Source organism: Vigna radiata, chromosome 1 (assembly GCF_000741045.1).
Source record: "Vigna radiata var. radiata cultivar VC1973A chromosome 1, Vradiata_ver6, whole genome shotgun sequence".
NCBI classification, from domain to species: Eukaryota; Viridiplantae; Streptophyta; class Magnoliopsida; order Fabales; family Fabaceae; genus Vigna; species Vigna radiata.
Genome location: NC_028351.1, coordinates 1066812 through 1088178, shown reverse-complemented (window position 1 = coordinate 1088178; position 21367 = coordinate 1066812). Strand labels below are relative to the sequence as shown.

The window sequence follows — 21367 nt, the reverse complement described above, 5'->3', positions numbered from 1 at the left end:
TCTTGTTTTTAGTTAGTTCAAAACTCGGTCAATAAACTTAAAGAACTCAGCAAAATTACTAATCCATTTCAGAGTTTAGCTAAGTGGCCAATAAACTTAAAAGACTTTTGTCGAATGGAAAATCTATATTAAAACTTGTTTGAATAGTCGATCTACTTAAAAGAATTTTACAAAATTATCATTCTATTCAAAGCTTGACCAGATCTTAAAGGTCGAATGAACAATCTAATTTAGAGTTTGGTCGAGTGGTTAATCAAACAAGAGCTTGACTGAATGGTCAATCTACTTCAAAACTCAATCGAATGGTCAAACTATTTAAAGAGTTTGGTTGAATGACCAATCTATTTCAGAGGTTGACTAATTGGTCCATCTACTTCAAAACTCGATTGAATGACCAATCAACTTAAAGAGCTCAGTTGAATGACCAATCTACTTAAAGAGCTCGGTCGAATGGACCATCAACTTAAAGAGCTTCGTAAAATGACCAATCTAGTTCAGAGCTCGATCGAGTGACCAATCTACTTAAAAAGCTCAACTGAATGGTCCATTTACTTCAGAGTTTGGTCAAGTGGGCAATCAACATCAACTTAAAGAGCTTTACTGAATAGTTCATCAACTTAAAGAGCTTGATAAAATGACTAATGCACTTAAGAACTCAGTCGAATGGCCAATAAACTTAAAGAGATTGACTTAATGACAAATGTCCACAAACTCCTAACTAACCCTTCTTGAAGACTTCTCAAACAAACACAGAGTAATAATTGTCATTATTAGCTGAAAAGAGCGAACTATTCAATCTATAGAGAGAAACACGAAAATAAGGTGAAAAATATAGGGAGACCCACCTCTGTTAGTACCAAATCAATGTCTCCCCTTTGCACCATATCCATAGTTGGATTAAGCCGAATCTAACAGCCCTGGTTGCTCAACTCTACAAGTCTTGTCAGACACAAATTACGAAGCATTACATGCCCTTTTTCCAATGGTCATCTCATAATCCTTTTTGAAAATAATTCAATCAGTTTCATAGATGATCGAGAAATTCATCAAACTGGACGACCGTACTCCTGAGCAATCCCCGACCAGATGGAACGATTTGTGTTGTCATTTAATTCACAAACCCCTTCTCTAAGTATCCTAGACTCAAGCTTGAGAGGCCTATATACCGTATGAATGCCCAGTTAATATCAAACCGAACGATCAACTCCTTTAAGTACATAAACAAACTCTTAATAGAACTGGACGGACGAATCATCAAAATCGATTGGTTGACAATCACACAATTAACACTAATGTTGATCAAGTTTAAAGGTAAAGTATGTTTGTCTGTGTACTATATGACCCTCCAGCCAACATCAGACCATATAGTCAACTCCTTTAAGTACATAAACAAACTATCACTAGAACCGGATGGTCGAATCGTCATAACCGATCGGTTGACAATCACACAATTAATACTAATGCTAATCAAGCTTAAAGGTAAAATATGCTTACTAACTATTGAACTGCAATTAGGCCATCACTAATCAAAAGCACACCCCACAATTTAAAAATACAGGTTTCAGGTAAGAAGGTAAGTGATTATATTTATTATATTGCTAGTATTTGCTTTACTAATCAAATGATCATATACTCACTTAGTTATTAAAGTACCTTTTGCAGGTAAACCCCCACGGCACAATTAAGGCGAACATATGCGTGGAGACTTGGAGTGGATGATATTTTAAAACCTTGACATAATTCAATATGTTGGATAGTTAACCTCGACCTTACACTTGAAATACACACTAATCTTAATACGCACCATTTCAGAAAATTTGATACCTTGGTTACCTTTATATATCATATTAAGGGGATTTCTCGACGGATTCGATACCTTAGTTGTCCCTATAAAATTTATACACTATAACATACAAATTTATTAGGGTTAATCACCATTCATCCGAGGTATTATTCTTTTTGGAGTGTGAAACTCCGTCATGGTTTTGTCCTTAAAATGCACTTCGGTGAGTGGAAGAAATATTTAAAATGTTTCACCTTTAATCCTAAACGATGTGACACTATTAGGTATGGTAGAAATATAAGCTATCGAGTCGAGGTCTAAGGTGAATGATTGGTCATCTTGATTGAGAATAAGTATGATGATGGTTTTGAGAATATATTTGAGGAGTTGGATTTCGAGGATGATAATGATAATGATAAAGGAGACAGTTTTTTTTTCCAAAGCAGCTATGGAGAATTCTGGACTGCGGAACCTTTTCCTATTCAACATGGTTTGGATGAACCAAATATGCAGCCTTGGTAATTATTAATTTTGTTTTTATGTTTTTATTACACAATTTTTATTTTTTTTGTAATGGATGTATATGATTATTAAATTTTAGAGTGTCTGTATATAAAATGTTAAAATTCATATTAATGTATGGTATAAAATCTTTATTACGAAAAATTATCATGAATTTTCATTATGCAGAGTAAACCATGGAAACTAAAAGGTGGATTATGTGAAATGATTTGAAATGTAATTATGTGAAAAACAAATTACACTTGCTAAAATATTTCTTGTCGAATGTATTAGTTTAGAAGTGAAAACTTCAGTAATGATATTTGTAGAAGAGAGATGTAAATAACATTTTTGGACGCATTTTTAATGGTTTAATATTTGTTAATTAAAACTAATTATGTATCGGATGATTTATTATATAATGAGTGATTTACTATATTTAGTGAGATTCTGGAGTTTTATTATTAAAAAATTAATAGAATATAGCAATACAATACCCATTGAAATACTTTAATATGAATTTATGATCACATGTTAACAATAATAATAAAAAAGAAGAAGAAGAAGAAAACTAACTAATAAGTCCCTTCTATTTTTGGGTGCAAAGGTCAAATGTGTGGAATAGATGAGTTTGAAAGTTGATTAGTTAAGACAAGAGGAGTGTGTTTCACATAATTCTTCTAGAACACTTATTATACAATAAATAATAATAAAAATAATAAAATTAATAAATTTAAATTAATTTGTGCATAAAAGTATGTTTAAATATGAATAAAACGAGTTTATGTGTAAGTTAAAATTAATTTATGCACGTATTAAAATAAGAATTTAAAAAGGTTATATAAAGGACCTTTTATAAATTAGCTTATAGATAAGTTGATTTTCGCGTATGAAGAAATTTTTGTTTTATTATGAGAAGCTTTTCCAAATGTATTCTAATTTATAGAAATTCTCTTTAAGTTATTTTTAAGAAAAAAGAAAAAAGTATAGATAACTTTATCTCTTTAAGGAAAACTCTTTATAGGATTTTGTGTTTATTTTAAAGCAATATATTTTTTTTCAATAATATTACTAAATATAATCCCTAACTATAATTAAGAGTAACTAATCACAATCATTTAAATTGAAAAAGAATATAAGAGTAGTAGAAGATGTTATAAAAAGAATTAGAATTATTTATTAGTATTTGGTGAAATAGTAGAGTCTTTTCCCTTCTTAATTCTATGAATAATTATTTTATTGCTAGTTAAGAGTATATTTCCATTCTCTCATAATAATAAGTTTCGTATAAAATAACTTCTAAAATGAAAATTAATTTTATTTTTTATTTATTTATTCCTTTTTTTATTTATACTTCTTTTTAATATTGATGAGGAACGATACAAACTCTAAATGAATTAATACTAATAAAGTTAATTTTTGAAATTAAGAGATCGTGAGAAAAAAAAATCATAATAACTATTCTCACTTCTCAACTAAAACATAACCATCACCTTTAATATATATATATATATATATATATATATATATATATATATATATATATATATATAATTAAATTAAATTATCACTTTAAAAAATGATTTCACATATTCATATTTGCACATAAAACAAGTTATTCTATTATTCATTTTTCTTGAGTTGAACTCTAGCTATGAGATGTGGTTCTAAAGTATATTTAAAAAAAAAAATCAATTAATTAAAATATTAAAAAGTACACAAATTTAATAATTAAAGTAAAATTATATATTTTTCAAAATTGAGGAAATAAAATCATACAAAAATAGAAGACCAAACTCAAATATATTAAAGGAATATCAAAATTGTAATTAAGTGAAATAATAACAACCATAAAAGGAAAACAAAGATAGTAACATTTGTACAACTTAATAGTAAAATAACCCTAAAAAGAAAACAAAGATAGTAACATGAATAATTTTTAGCAAGAAATTAGCACAAAAGTCTCAACTTTCAATGTCACCTTTGCATTATCAAATAATATTCATTGCATCTTTTATACTTGGGTTTTTTTTTATTGTCTTTTAGTCTACCTTAGAATTTTCTTTGCCTTATCATCATCAACAAAACTTTTCTCTTTCCAATTCATTGCATTCAATCCCACTTGCCAAGTCATTAATTTTCACCTTCTTTAGTTACCTTGGATGAAATAATAGCATTTCTTTTGTCATTATCTACAATGTCAATGATAAACTATTTGGTGTTAGTAGAAAAAAATCACACACGCGCATTAATAATATTCTCATTGAACATGCATTTTTATGCTTAATTTTGTAATATGTTGAATTAGTTATGTTTTGATTTATTAAATAATTCGAAGAACTAAAAAAATATTCTTTTTATAACTATTTTTAGTGTTTAATGTGACATCCAACACCGACGAGGACGAGGACGGAGAGTGATCGCCGGTACAAGAGACACAAACAAAGAGTGACTATTGGCAAGCTTCCAGTGAAAATGACACATGGAAGAATCGAACATATACTGGAATGAAAGAGATCTAGAGACTGTATAGGTATGAGACTATATAGTTAAATGATAGCTTAAAGGAATTGATTTGGCTACTCATATGATCAAATACATTTGGTTTTTGGTAGTCTATCCCATAAGAACTCCATAGTTAAATATGCTTAACCTAGAGTATTTTAGGAATGAATGACCTTCTAATATCACATAGTTTTGCACCGAAAGACTAATTCTTTTAATTAAAAAAGCAAAAGTAATTTCTTTTTTAAAATTTTATTAATTAAAAATATAATTACATGATTCTTTAGTGTATAAATTGATGCTCAATCAGTATCACAAAATCAATTTTTTATGGTCCCAATTCATTTATGTATTACTTAACTGAAATAGATTCTAATATCATCTCAAAGTTTATATTTAACGTTAAAAACTCTAACTTATAAAATTTCAATTATACTTTTATTATATATTATAATTTATATTTTAATCTTAGTGTAAAATTTTGTACAACATTATTTTTAAATAATAAAATTCATTAAAATTCAATTCAGAAATCAATTTCTCTTTCTAAATATTAACATTTATTCTTCAACTAGAATTATAAGTTAAATTATATATATATATATATATATATATTCAATGATTTCTATACAAGTAAAAAATAATTTAGATACACATTTTTTAATTGTTTAATACATATTTTAAAATAAAATTGTAACGAAATTCTTAATTCTAAGAAAACAATAATTTATGCAAATAAAAGACAAAAGCCACAGTAATATATTTGTTTATTACACTTACTTTTTACAAAGTAGATCTAAAAAAGTTGATTTTTTACTCAAAATGTCGAAACACATGGCCCCACACTTTTGGAGATTCTTTCCATGAATCCACAACCAAAGTAAAAACCACTCTACCAAACACTCCTTTGAGGAAAATCTCAACTAAAATTCATGTTCATATCTTCAAACTCAAATTCATTTTAAATGATTAAATTATAAATATTAATAAGGGTAAATATTAGAAATGTTAATTTTAACTAGGTGTATCTTTCAATATTACTAATAATTGAGTATAAAAATACTATTTTTTTCTCAAATATTATTGGGATAAAATGCAATTGATTTAGTTTTTACTTATACAATTTTTATTTTATTTTAATACATATATTGAAACATCTCATTTTAATAATATAAAATTATTAAAATAAAACACAATATATGATAACTTACAAGAAACTTGAGATTACTAGAATAAAAGATTTTATTATTGAAGAACAAAACTCTCTGTCATGTTGTTTCTCTCTCAACAAATTGTTGGTTCAATTGAAAAGACGTCTCCTCCCTAAATTTACACCGATTAAGTTGATCATTACGAAAGAAAAAACAATGCACAAACAAACACAAAATTAAGGGTAAGCTAGATACAAAACAATACATCATAAGTTTAAAGCATTTCATATAAGAGTCATATGTAATTTAATCCAATCCAAAGATGCAAAGACCTAAATTGATTGTCCGGACAGAATGAATGCTAAGTTATGATGGGTTGTGCACTTGTGATGACCTCTACTGCTTTGCAAAGTCATTACCAACGAGTTTCACCCTTCCACACTCACAAGGCTAGTCTGTTCCACACCTTGGATCATACTAGAAGCACCCAAGACTAAGACCTCCTCCTACTCTCACCACATGTGTTAATCTTCTCTACTTGAGAATGAAATACCATTAAAGTGTTAAGATAACCCCAAAAACTGAGCTCCCTACATTCATACTAATGATACTTGAAACCACACCACGAAGTTCCACCTTGCAACTAACTTTCATAACTTTAAAATCATTGATATAACTTCCCTTTACATTGAATCCATATACATACTCTTGTTTCCAATTCATATTATAAATCAATTCATACTTCATAATAAGTATTATAAACCAATCATTCAACACTCACATACATTGAACACACCTTAAGAAAATATATAAAAACTTAGTTGAAAATCTGATATTTTCGTTCAGCCACCAAATTTGCTCGTTTAGCTAAAAGTGTCTGCCAACCCACTCACTCAGCCACCATTACTTGTTCAGCAAATACAGACACAGTGGGTTCTGCTCGCTCAGCGACTACACTCGCTTAACTAGAAGTGTTCTACTCGCTCAACTAGAATGCATAGTTTTGCAGCATCAAATATGCAGAATCTGCACCCCTAAACCCCTCATAACTTATCCTATGCATCTTTCCCAACTTCTAACACTCCTAGATTGAATTCTAAACTAGAATTAACATAACCAAACATATCTAAACCAACCTAAACTCATTTAAAGAGATTGATTACAAGATTCCAATCCAAAATTAATCAAAACCTCGCTTTAGAGACCCAAATTGGATTGCACAAACTATAGCTCATCTTTTAACAACTTAGAGACCCAACAAGTTACAAATGACTTATCAACACCCTCTAAAATGACCATTTATACATAGAACCTAAAATTCAAAATCTCACTAATTTAAACCTCGAAAGTACATTTAAACAACTTTGTACATACTCCAAAATGACTACCACTAAATTCTAACATACATATCAGCTAATTATCATCCCAAACAAGTTACAGATGATCAAATAACAGTCCTGAAACAATTTTTTTTCACCCTAACACTTATTTCTCAAAGTCACCTATCAAAACCTCCTTTTTTAACTTCACCACCCAAGTATTTGATCCCTCTTCCCTCCAAGCATTTTGAACTAAATTTAACATCAAAACAACTTCATATTACATCATTCAAGGTGACAAAGACATACAATTTCATCATGTGAAATATAAATCATACAATACAATAACATACACATCTAATTGAACTAACATAACATAATTACTCAAATTAATACTCAATTAAATTAATAAGCAAACAACCACTAAACTTGCAAAACAATTATAGTTAATGCTAAAATATCTAGCTTTCCTTACCTTGAGGAGAACTATTACAGCTCTAAGAATCTTCGACAGTTACTTTCACCACAAGGAACTCTAGAAAAGTCTACAACTTATTAATTGATGATCGGAATCAAACCTTAAAACCTCAATTGGCCAATAATCAAGGAAGAAGCACATTTGATACATGCAAGACAGATTTATCTACATGATCAAAGACCGAAAATAAGAAGGAAAAATGTGAAGAAACTTATTGCTCTAAACAAAGAACTGATGGGGTAGAAATGTAAACCTTGTTGTCGTGATCGATTAAAGACCTCTTAGACGTCAAAAGGATACCTCAGCTTAGAAAGAAGGTAGAAAACTCTAGAAAAGTGATTTCTAGAAAGATAGTACGTTTTAAAATAACGAAACTTGTTTATAACAAAATTATTTATAAATAAACAATTTAATATTAAAATAATCTAGTTTACTATTTTTAAACTATCACCACTTCTAAAACACCATTTTCTGGATTTTATATATAATCTTAAATAATATTAGTTACATAAAAAGATAATATAAAATATTTTAAGATTTAGTTATGTTTTAATTTTCTTTGATTGAGTTTTCATTAAAAACATTTATTCTATTAATTTTTTAATTATTTTTATTAAAATATTTTATTGTTTGATTTTGTAGATTCGAAATATTATGTTGACCAAAAATCAAATGCAAAAGAAAAAAACTGATCGAGACAAAGAATTAACTTAGAAAAACTAATTGAATAATTTTGTAGAGTTTATTGTCAAAAAGGATTCTACATTCTCTCATCTTTAAAAAGTAAAGCTGTTAGTGAAATTATCTTAGAAAAGAAGAAGTTTTTAAGAAAAAATTTCTTAAAAAAAAGTATTTTAAAATAATAAAATTTATTTATAAAAATTCAATTCATACTTTATATTTTTAATATTAAAATAATCTGATTTTATTATTCTAATCATGTTCATTATAAAATTTAATTTTCTATACTCCCATACATTTCAATATAATCATTATTATTAGCTCTATCAAACTTCTTAAATATTATTAAAACATCATATTTTTAATCAGATATTTTGTTATATACCTGTAAATTCTGATCCAAACAAGTTATAAAAAGAGAACACGATTGCGACTGTTTACAAGATTGACCGATAAAGCATTCAACTGTGCCAATTAGTAAATAAATAAATGGTCAAAGTCGTGTTTGGTACGCTGTTGCGTCAGGTAATGTTGCAACGCCATATTCATTTATATTAAACCATACAGACTAAGATGTTCAAAAAATGAAAGAATTACAATATACTTAAATAATATAAATTTATACCTTAAATTTATTCTAAATCCATAAAATTTAAATATACTTAAATAATATAAATATTAGTTTATAAAAATATTATTTAACATATGTCTTCACGAAAACATTAATAGATATTTTTTGGAAAAATATTCTTTTGTTTTAGATAGATTCATACGTGATCTATAAAGATGTATGCATGCTCATGTATATTTGATGAACGTAGTATAGAATAAAATTAGAATAATTTTGTTATTACAATGAATTACACACTCAATTATTTTATTATATTATCATACTAAAATTTAGATAGTTTATCTTTCATGATTGATATGATTCTCTAATGAAACTCTTTCATTATCTTTTTAACAAAATTAATTTTTTTTTTCTATGAAATTACAATAATATATATATATATATATATATATATATATATATATTTATTTATTTTGGATAGTTTCACTCCGAAGATTAGTTTCATAAACCTTATATATTATTTTGGTATTTTAATTAATTCATGTATTTACGATTAAAAATCATTTTATCATGAATTATGATAAATATAATATTTTGACTTCAATTTAAAGAAGATGTAAAAGTTAATCTTTGAATTAGAAAAGTAATTTTTTTGTTAATTTAAAGCAAAAAAAAAAGACTATATATATTTAAATTAGTTTAATAACAATTTTTATTTTTATATTTGTAGCCTAATTCAATATTTTTTTATTTTCGTATATTTAAAAAAAAAAAAGTCAAATGATTCTTCGTATTAACAATAACATTATTCCTCGTATTTTGTTCTTTAGATGAAAAATATAAAGTGAGTGGTAGTATTAGCTAACTCATCACTGTCTAAACTAACATAGATATTACAAACAGTACCATGTTAGATATTTTAAAAAATATAAAGTTAACACTAAATAAAAATAAATAAATAAAAGTGTTGAATACCTATTACAAATAAATTAAAAAGAAAAACTATTAAATCATTGAAATTTAAACACATTCAATATTTTTATTTATTTTATACAGTGGTCGATGGTGGTAGCTATAAACACTGCACGTGATTTCATCACTTTCCATTCTCATCCTTCGATCAAAGCTAAGCTTACGAAAATTATTAAGTCCATGATAATGAAAGAAAAAGACACATATAACAATTTTAAACAACTTTTATACATTTCTTCCTCTTCTTTTCTTTACAAAAAAACAAAAAGGATGTTTCACCTATACATTTAATAATAATAATAATAATAATAATAATAATAATAATAATAATATATTAGTTGACTAAAATGAGTTACTCAGTAATCTAAATAATCATATTTAACAAAAATTAAAAGTTGAAATTACGTTAATATTTTGTTATAGTTTTTAAAACTGGGAAATTTCATCTTAATAATTCTCCTCTCATCAAATTATTTTCAAAAACGAAAAACTATATATATGGATTATCTATAACTAACCATATATAACCCTATTCATAAGTGTAATTTTTAATTGATAAACTTTTATATTACAGTATAGAAATAGAATAATCATAGAAAAATGATTTTTTGTATTTTTTAAAAAGGAAAAAAGTAAAAATTAAAAATAAAATAGCGTAAAATGAATGTAAGATTTTATTTATGTTAAAATATCATTTCTTAATTCATAAATTTGATGGTGATGCTGATTTGGACATATTTGATTTGTAATTAGAACCTATTTTCTTACATTATCTGCATTACTTTCTCTTGCTTTTTTTTTTTTTTATTTCGTGTTTAGTAGAATCTGTTTATTTGTGTTTTAATTTTTTGTTTTTAATTGCAAAGTTGCTATGTATTGCTTTCAATCTGTTTCATGTTTCGAAAGATAACACGAAAAAATAAATTCTGTATAAATATCTGAAACAGACAAACATACGTAAAATTTTATATTTAAAAGATGAGAACAAAAAAATTACACAAGTAAACGCTCATTTATTTACACTTTATTTTACTTTTGATTATTAGTTTTATATTAAAGGAACAAAACAAAGAGAGGTATAGAATATAATTAAAGTTATCTATGTTTTCTTTAATTTTGAAATAAATCAATAATTAGTAATATAAATTGTTACGGTATAGTAATATGATTTCTCTTCACATAATTTGATAACGTTTTCTATAAAATAAATTATTCATGTATAGAATAGATTGAAAATCCACATTAATATAGTCAACTTATACATTTTTCTATATTTCCTATCACTAAATAACCTAAAATATTATACTACTTTTTCTTTTTCTTTCACTTTCTTTATTTTTTCCCAAAGGAAAAGATGATATTTTAAAAGAACTAAATGTGTATTGACTAAAAAAGAACTTTGATTTTGATGATTCTCACTTTTTGATAGGGTTTGTTAAACCAGTTTTCTACTTTCATGGCGCATACAAAGAACTCCTCTCTTTAGGTTTTCTACTTTCTACTTTCATAGTGTTTGGTATATAATAATTATTGAAAAAAGTGGAAGATGATGTGTTATAATCTTTACCTAAAGAAAGAGTCATACAAAAATTTATAAACTTTGTATCTCTCTCCGAAAAATTAAAAAAAAATTGAGTGATCATCCGAAATTCAAAGCATATAACTTTTTAATAAAATTGTGATAAGAAAAAAGTTAATTTAATCATTCAATATAATTGTGATATATAATTCAATCAAATTGTTATAAATAAGATGTGAAAATCTAAAAACTGACATTTTAAAATTGACAATGGTTTAAAATAATGATATTTGATTATTTTAATGTCAAAAGTATTTGATATAAATAGTTTTCTTTTTTAAATAATTTCATTATTTTAAAATATATAATCTCTCTAAAAATAATTTTTTAAAGTTTTTTTACTTTCTTTATCTTTCTTGATCTGTGTTTATCTAATTAAATATTTGAGACCGTAGAAGTGATCCGGATAGAAAGCTATTCAATTTTGACCAATAAATTTCTCTATTCACATAAGTGCATTTTCAACCATTTTCTTGGTCTATTATGATTTTTGTTGCATGTAAGTCTTTTTCTACTTGCATACAAATTTTTTAATTTTCTATATGATTATCTGTTGATTAGTAATCCTAACAATATGTTCTTATCGTCTTTGTGATGTGTAGATAAAATATCTTCTGGAGTTAGATATGTTTTTGCTTGTCTAGAGTTGTTTAAGTTGTCTTAACAAGTAATGGAAGATAAATTTGCAATCTTTATATGCTGTTGTATGTTTTAATTATTAGTTACAATTTGAGTGTGATTTAAGCTTGAGCTATGAATTATTATTGATTGTGGTATGTATTATTCGACTCGTTGAATTTGTCATGTATTGTGTTTTGGTTGGTTAGAGGTACCCATGTGAGATCTTTAATTTTGTAATATGACTCTACTTGAGTTAAGGACACAAATTTATGAAAATAAAACGTTTATGAAGTGAGAATTAACTTGAGTGTTAGATTACCAATTAAAGCTCAAAGGGGGGATTTAATTTTTGATATGGCTTTGGACATCGATGATAGAGGGAGCTGCAAAGATAATGGATTCTATGAGTTGACTCTCGTTGGGTGAAATCAAAGTCAAAGAGCTCACTGACTTAGTGTTGTTGGGCACTAATCAGGATCGATGGGCACCACTTGTGCAAGGGTTCTCTATTTAGTTTATCGTTGGGCGCCACTTCCTGTTGTTGGGTGACATTTCTAGGATTTAAATCTTGGGACCCCTAGTGGTGGTTTCGCTGGGTGAGTCGTAAGCTGGCTGGGCGGGAAGTGGTGTTGGGCGCCATTGTGGTTGGCATTAGGTGAGAGCCTTTTAGAGTCAGGAATGGTGGCAATTGGCAAGTTTTGTGGCGCTCGACGGTATCAAAAACTCATTTTTTCATGTTTAGAATTTCACAAGAACTTGTTTGATAGGTACAATTTATTTACGATGAAATTATTGATGATTATAAACATGTATGATGATTATAGTGGTTTGTTGATGTATATATGTGTATAGATGTTTGTGTATTGATCATGGTATGAATGTATGAAATATGTTGTTATGAAGATGAATGGATTTTGTATCAGATAATGGTTATACGGATGAAGTAAAGTGTGGTTGTTTTGGAGAAAGGAATTCTAGGAGGAAGTTCCAGTTGTTGTGTAGTATATGCATAGATGTGAAAGTCTGAAGTTAGACTTTATTCTCATTCTCTATTGACCATTCAACTCATAGAGAAGAATTATTGAGGGATTGAGAGTGTCAGGGGGTCTTAGTCTAAAGAACAGTATAACTCTCATGACAGTATAGGATTATCCTTGAGAGTGGTAAGGCGAAACCTATCTTCTATGGTGTAATAGAGGTTAAAACTTCCTGAGATTTGACATCAATGTTTGTATCTGAATAATTGATTTTAGAAGAGTATTTGATTTTATATTTTATATATGTATGAAATTTTGAGTGTACTTTATTATGATACATGTTTTATGAATATATGAGATTCTTTTTGTATATAATCTTATCTTCTTGTGTTTATTTGTTATAAGTTTGTATTCTTTTTTTTTTGCAATGATTATGTTGGATGATTACTATAATATATATATATATATATATATATATATATATATATATATATATATATATGTGTGTGTGTGTGTGGGGTAAACGATTTTCTAAGTATTAGTAATTAAATGTTTTATTTTAACAATAGTATGCTATCAAATTGAGATGTTAGTTGACATCTTACATCAAGTAGAGATTTATAATACTTTAAGAAATATAAATCATACTTTATAAATTGATTTTGTAAAATAAAATTAAAATTTTCCACTTATTAATATTAAATAATATAAAATCTATTTTAATGATATTTATTGTTTATTAAATATATTATGTGATTTCAAACCACACTTAACATATAATTAAAAATATTTAAACAGATTTAATTTCAATAAAATATAAACAACTAAAGTAGTGTATAATAAATACATCAACAAAAGTAATATTTTAGGTAAAACTATTAAAGCTATATTAATTAATAGACGTTATAACAAATTTTAGACTTAAAGAATTAAAGGAACGGTGACCCACACTTTGTGTTTTCACAAAATGTTAGGATACTTTGTTACGTAAATCAATCCAAAATGTTTTACAAACATAAAACACAATTTTGTATTTGTTTTCTGTTTGTATAAATAGGGTAAAAGATTTTCCATTGCTAATTTTAGACAAAAGCTAATTTTTATAACCAACTCTTTGCTCAACTATTTTAAATTTACCTATTAAATTTATTAGAAAAAAAAAGCTTTTATTATTCTATATATGAATCCATTACAAATTTCAACAGAGTAACCACGAGTTAAAAATTACAAAAAAAAAAAAATGCAATTTTATACCTATTTTTCATAAAATTATAGCATTTTGATCTTATTTAATTTATTTTTATAATTTTTCTCGTAACATCATTCGATCAAGTATTTCACGGATAGTTGTAAAAATTTAAAATAAAAAATACATAAAAATCGAAAATAATAATAGTTTTTAGAGAAAAAAAAATAGTTAAATAGTAAACACAAAATACAATATAATGTTATAAACAAGCTCATTTCTAATACAACAAATCATATTCCGAACTTTTATTTATTTTACTATAACCATATATTTTCAAATTTTACTATAATACAAAGATTTTATAAATCAAAATATTGATAAGCCGAGACATTTTCAAGATTTAAAAACATTTTTACTTTTAATATTTTTCTATGTCACATCAATATATTTTAATAGGAATTTTTTTTTTCCATAAAACTTAAGTGTTAAATGCCCTAATATGCTTTTAGTTGAAAAATATTTAAATAGAAAGTCTTTTTTGTGCACTAACATAAAGAAGCAAAGTAATAAAGTCCAACACAAAACAAGGTCTAACGTGTAAACTTCCTAGTTTGTTCCTTTTAGTTTCTTAGTTTGTTCTTCCTTTGAATCTAGCAACTTTTTACAACTTTTACTATTAATTATTAATTATTATTATTATTATTATTAATTATTATTATTATTATTATTTCATAGTATATACCCACCTTGCTGGACTTTGACGATAAAGTAGCACAACCAAGCCTCTCACTTGACCCTTTGGACTAAATCCTCTATAAATTTCCACCATTTTCATTTCCATCTACCACAAAAACCCTAAAATCATCTTCAACTTCATCAAATTCCTTTCACTTTTTTCAATAATCCTTTCCCTAGATTTCATATTAATCTTTACCACCTTATACTATATCTTATATTATTATTATTATTATTATTATACTTTGGTCTAAATATAATGGGTGTCATGTGCACATGGGAGAGTGAGAAGACGGAGATGGAGGCCTTTTGCCGGAAATTGGTGGTGGCCGCCGGAAAAGACGACGAAGGGGGAAGAAACCACCACCTTGTTTCTTCTTACTATGAAGATGGTGATGAAAAAGGGACATTGTTGTGTGTTACAAGTGGTGTTTCTTATGTTGGACTTGCCTTGGTCAACCATCTCTTGCAATTAGGTTACTCTCTTCGGATCACAGTTCAAAACCCAGGTAAACTTTTCATTAACTTTCGTTTCCTTTTCCATAAACACTTTGATTCAACCTTAAAAACTTCAAAAATCGAATGAAAAACTCAGAAAATTTGCTTCTTTTTCGTTCATGAATAAGCTAAGAAAAAAGCTTATGTGTTCTTTCTTGAACTGGGTTTTGTTTATTGGGTAAGATTCATTTGATTATGGTTTTATGGTTTTTTCGTTGAATTTAAGGTTTGAAGCTGAAATTTTTAACTGGGTAGTTGTGATGGAAACAGGGGAAGAGATTCAGAAAAGATGATCTTTATAAAAAATTTCAACATCTAATTCGCATTTTCCAAACTTTTGGTACCAAAACGTTTTATTTATTCGTTAATTATTCTCTAATAGTGCATTAATTAGTCTAACTAGATAGTTTATGAATTTTTCTGTGTGAAAATGAAAAACCTTTTTATTTAAAAAATGATTTATTAGAAAAATCAGTTGATTCTTCTGCCATGAGAGAGTTCCGTCAAGGTTAACTCAACTCGTGAGATGCATTTTGATTAATTATTCGTTTGCAAAAATTTAGGTTATTTGATGTTTTATTAAACTTAATATGAATTTGAGTTATTCAAACTTGTTGCGTGGAAGATGATTGTGTTGTGTGATGAAAAAGTGTGCATAGTTGGCAATTTCATGTCCACAAAAGAACAAATATTCAAATTGTTCTATCAAGGTGAAATAGTTTATTATTATTATTATTATTATTATTATTATTATTATTATTATTATTATTATTATTAAAATTTGCATGTTAAAAGTTGTTTAAAAAATTGAATTTTCAATGTTTTCTTTATTAAATATTTGGGTAATAAAATCATATTAGTTAGTATATTAATATTTGAATGAACAAATTCAATATTTAATTATAAACAAAGTTATCGAAAGTAGTTACTAGATAATGTTATTATATAGATTGAAAATTTTCAATTTTTTTATATGTTTCATGAGATGACCAAATTGATTACTCTAGTGTGAAAATTTTGAATGAGGAATAAGTCACATATGCCAAAGATCACATTCAATATATAATATTATTATTATTCAACTTATACTTTCCTTATATTTTCTTTTAATAAAGAAAATTTACCAATTTTATTTCAAGTTTTTTCTAACATTTGTATTGGCTTATTTTAATTATATATGTATAAATTCAATGTTTTCATATTAGTATTTTGTTTATTGTGGTGTAGTAAAGTGTATCGTGTATGCTGACAAACCAAAGAGTGCTGCAAGAAGTTATCGAATAAAACAAAAACACGTTCTTTTTGCTCCATTAATTTATGGGGAAAATTATATTAATATAATTGGAGTTTAATTAAAAAATTATTCTTCTAATAAATAATTTTCTGTGCTATGTATAATCTGCATTAATTAATATGATAATATAATCCCATAACAAACTATACTAATGGATATAATTGATACGCGTCATATCCAAATTAATCTAGACGGTCCACAATAATTAGATGTCTCTTCATATGATATGATGTGATATATTTTTTGACAGCAATAATATGATTTCATACATTAAAAGATTCAGATGACTATTTGTTTTTTTTGGAGCAATTATTGACTTCTACTTCTTGTATTTTTAATTCTTATAATTTCATTTTTTTTTTATATTTTAAATTTCATGAATTTCAATGATGGAGATATATATATATATATATATATATATATATATATATATATATATATATATATATATATATATATATATATATATATATATATATATATAAACTAAAATGTTTAAAATCATATATATTGAGCCATTTAATCATAGATGTTGTGTAAGGGTGAAGGGTGAAAATTATTTTTTCATTTTAAAATTAAAATGCATGAAAATTCTTTTTTATGTGATTATTAATATTTTTGTAGAGTTAATTAAGATTTAAATATTTTATTAATTTAAGTATTTTTAAATAAATTTCTAGACTTTTATTTTTATCTGTTATTTGGTTTTTTATAAATAAAAAACACAGTAAGTAAAACAACTAAGAATTACTATAGAGAAACACCAACGCCAATGGCAATGAACATCACAATAAATGCAGCAACAATAATGGTACAGAAATTGAGTGAGGAAGAAAGAATTCATATTTATTCTATTGTTGAGTGAATGTTGTAGAAGATGGTAGTAGTTAAGAATGGTTGGTTGATCTGTGCAGAGGAGATGGAGAAAGTGAAGGAAATTGAGAAAACTGCAGAAGGAAAGTTGGAAGCAATAATGGCAAAGCTAACTGACATTGATGGGTTGGAGAAAGCATTTCAGGGCTGTCGTGGAGTTTTTCACACCTCTGCATTCACAGATCCTGCAGGTCTTTCTGGATACACAGTAAGAACACTTTTTTTCTGCAGTAATGTTTCTAGATTACAATTCATTAGGGTTTTCAATTTATTACTTTAGGTTAATTAAATTTGTATTCTGTAAACTGGTTTTTTTACTGTGTGATTTTAGTGTCTTTCCAGTTTAGAAAATTCTGCAATTTGATTGATTAAATTATCTCTATTTTTTTATCTACCCTTCTAAATGTGACACCTCACCTACCTAATTGGAATGTCCAAAAACCTGTCTCTTTGAGAAATAATTGCTCTTTGGGAAAAACCCTTTTAGTTAGGTGACATCAACAACACCAATAAATGAATAAACAACTTATTGCAGGATAAAGTGTTACAAAAGAGTTCATGAGCATGTGCATGACTGAACAAATTACTGTGTTTTGAAATTTTCATTTCACAAAACTTTGTTAGTTTGACAGATAAAAGAAATGCTTATACTTTTTCATCCCTGGTTTGGCTTGAATACTGATTTGAAATGACACTAAGCAAGATTTAGAGAAGTTTCTGAAATCACAATGAAACACCATTAAGGAACTATTATTAACAATATCTGAAAGAAAAATTACTGTATAATATCTGAGTAATTGTTTGTCTGATTTATAGAAATCCATGGCGGAGATTGAAGTAAGGGTTGCTGAGAATGTGATGGAAGCATGTGCAAGAACACCTTCAATAAAGAGATGTGTGTTCACTTCCTCACTAGCAGCTTGTGTGTGGCAAGACACTGCACAATCAGACCTCACCCCAGTTATTAATCATGGCTCTTGGAGCAGTGAATCACTCTGCATAGAAAAGAAGGTAACTTTGCACAATGGTTGCACCTCATTGGTGTTATTTTCTTAGGTTTTTTTACCATCTAACATGTTTATGTTGGTAAAAAATTATCATTCATAACCCTGCTTTGTGTTTTGAATTTGTATGGCAGCTCTGGTATGCTCTGGGGAAGATGAGAGCAGAGAAGGCTGCTTGGAGAATAGCCAATGAGAGGGGTTTGAAACTCACTACCATTTGCCCAGCTCTGATTACAGGTCCTCAATTTTTTCACAGGAATCCAACAGCAACAATTGCTTACCTTAAAGGTGCTACTATTGACCAAAACAACTGGTCCAATTTCTTGTTCCATTGGCTATCAAGTTTCTGAGTTTAATCAGTATTTTGCTAACTCATATCTCATTTTTCATGTAACTGCTATTTTTAGTATATATACTACCTTGAGTTCTTAGGATTTATGTTATATATCTGAGAAAAATCTTCAACTATTTGACGCTATGTTTATTTACTTTTTATTCTCTTTTTTTTTTTTTAAATACAAAACTTTACATTATTAGGATTATTTTATTTTTATATTTTGTCAAATGAATGTAAAAATGTGTCATGGTACAGTTATTTTTTAGTATAATAGAATCTAAAACCTTAAAATTGCTGATGTAGGTGGTCAAGAAATGTATTCTCTAGGTCTGCTAGCAACAGTGGATGTGACCAAATTGGCAGAAGCTCATGCAAGTGTGTTGAAGGCAATGAACAGCAATGCTTCTGGTAGATACATTTGCTTTGATAAAGTAATAGATTCACAAACTGGGGCAGAGAATTTGGCGAAGGAGATTGGAATGCCTAAGGAGAAAATATGTGGAGAAACATCAAACAGTTCTGTACAAAGATTTGAACTATCTAATGAGAAGTTATGCAGACTCATGTCAAGGCCACTCAGGTGCTACAGTGAATATCAGATGAAATAATGTTACTATGTTTGCTGGAAAAGCTGGTTGGTTGGTTGGTTTATTTATGGTTTGCCTTAGGCATATATATATAATTAGATGAGAAAAATAGATGAGGCATGTTATATAGTATATTCAGTAATTAGTAATGTTTGTATTCATTTATGGTTAAATTGTAATATATAATTCTATTCATCTGTATACCAAATCATGCAATTTTTCTGACTTCTGAACTTGATTACTACTGCATTTTTAATAATAATCATATTTAAATCAGTTAATAATGCTTTAATGAATAATTAAATCTGAAGTAACTGAAATATTCTTCATACAGGAAACTAAAATCAGCATGGTGAGGTAGATTTGAAGTGTAAACTAAAAAATTTAGCATGTTAGAAATGAAAGATTACAACAATTGAATTGTTAGCAGTTTCAAAGGTAAGGTAGGTTTTATGTTTTCTGAACAATGTGACAGTTGGTGGTAGGTTCTATGTTGCACCAGAAAAGGAAAATGATGGATTATGAAGAACAAAATTTGGTATACATGTTAAAGTTTATTGCAATACACCTCACAAAGTCAATGTATATGTCATTTGCTTCACTGCAATAAATGGTGAATTTAGTGCCTTAAACTGTGATTTGTTAATGCTTTAGTTTTAAAAAAAATGAAATTAAAAATAAAAAAAATAAATGGTTGATTTAGATGAAACAAATTACAATTTTATAAATTCTTTTGAGAAATTGTTGTTCAATCTTTGAATAAAGAGACAATAAATCATAATTACAAAAAAAAATATATAAAATTGTTATATATTTTTTTAACTATTATTTTAGGGTGTCCAACAGCCAGAAATTATAGTTCAGAAAACTATTTGCTTTTGACTTTTGAGTGAGCTTAGTTCATTTAAAAAAAAAAAAAAAGATTAATAGAAAATGACATAAGAAATAAGATTGGAAAAGAAACACAAAAGATATGATAACTCAACATAACTACTAACAACTTGTGTCTTCATTCCAACTAACATGTTGAATCATGTCTTAAAAAGAAAACATTCTAAGTCTTGAATTATTTTATTGATGTAGTCAAATGTTCCTTTAGACTAGCCTCGACATATTAATAAATTGTATATTTCAATTTCAAATTCTAAACTTTGATTCTCTTTCTGGTGGTGATTTAACTTGTGATTGTTATATAAATGTGTATTAGAAATTAGGACATACTTTTTAAAAAATGACTTGAAAACAAAATTAATATGCTAAGTTTTTCAAAAACGAAATTAATTTTAAAATATTGATATAATAATTTAGAATATTGAAGATGGATTTAATTAGTTCAAAGAACTATTTAATGAAAAAAAAAAATCTTAGTTTGATTAAAATAACCTTTAAATTAATACAACTAATTCCATAATAATTTAAAGGTAAGAAGCGAGGTTGCGAAAAATGGAATTTTCTAAAGTTTATTTTTTTAAAAATTTCATATTATATATAATTAATTGATTAGTCAACCAATACAATACGTAAAATGGATTAAGATGTTAGAAATAAGGTTTTTGATATGATATATTGACTTAATATAAATTTTCTAGTCATTATATATTAAAGCATATATTAAAATTATAAGTACTATTAAAAATTGATCACCAATAATGACTACCAAAATTATTTTAATGAATATTTTAAATTGATATTGAATTTGATCAAATGTATTA

The 21367-nt window shown here is 26.6% G+C and overlaps 1 protein-coding gene across 1 annotated transcript; it reads left to right on the top strand.

The window, feature by feature from the left end:
- The first annotated feature begins 15098 nt into the window (after positions 1–15098).
- On the top strand, positions 15099–19828 carry LOC106764407 (cinnamoyl-CoA reductase-like SNL6). Its single transcript, XM_014648697.2, has 5 exons — positions 15099–15571; positions 17769–17935; positions 18544–18738; positions 18866–19019; positions 19372–19828. The coding sequence occupies exons 1-5, from the start codon at positions 15322–15324 to the stop codon at positions 19674–19676; spliced, it is 1071 nt and encodes a 356-aa protein (XP_014504183.1). The 5' UTR covers positions 15099–15321; the 3' UTR covers positions 19677–19828.
- The last annotated feature ends 1539 nt before the right edge of the window (positions 19829–21367 follow it).

Coding starts and splice junctions, on each gene's coding strand:
- LOC106764407 (XM_014648697.2), top strand. CDS start 15,322: ATGGGTGTCATGTGCACATGGGAGAGTGAGAAGACGGAGATGGAGGCC. Junction 17,936..18,543: donor CAGGTCTTTCTGGATACACA/GTAAGAACACTT, acceptor TCTGATTTATAG/AAATCCATGGCGGAGATTGA. Junction 19,020..19,371: donor AACAATTGCTTACCTTAAAG/GTGCTACTATTG, acceptor TTGCTGATGTAG/GTGGTCAAGAAATGTATTCT.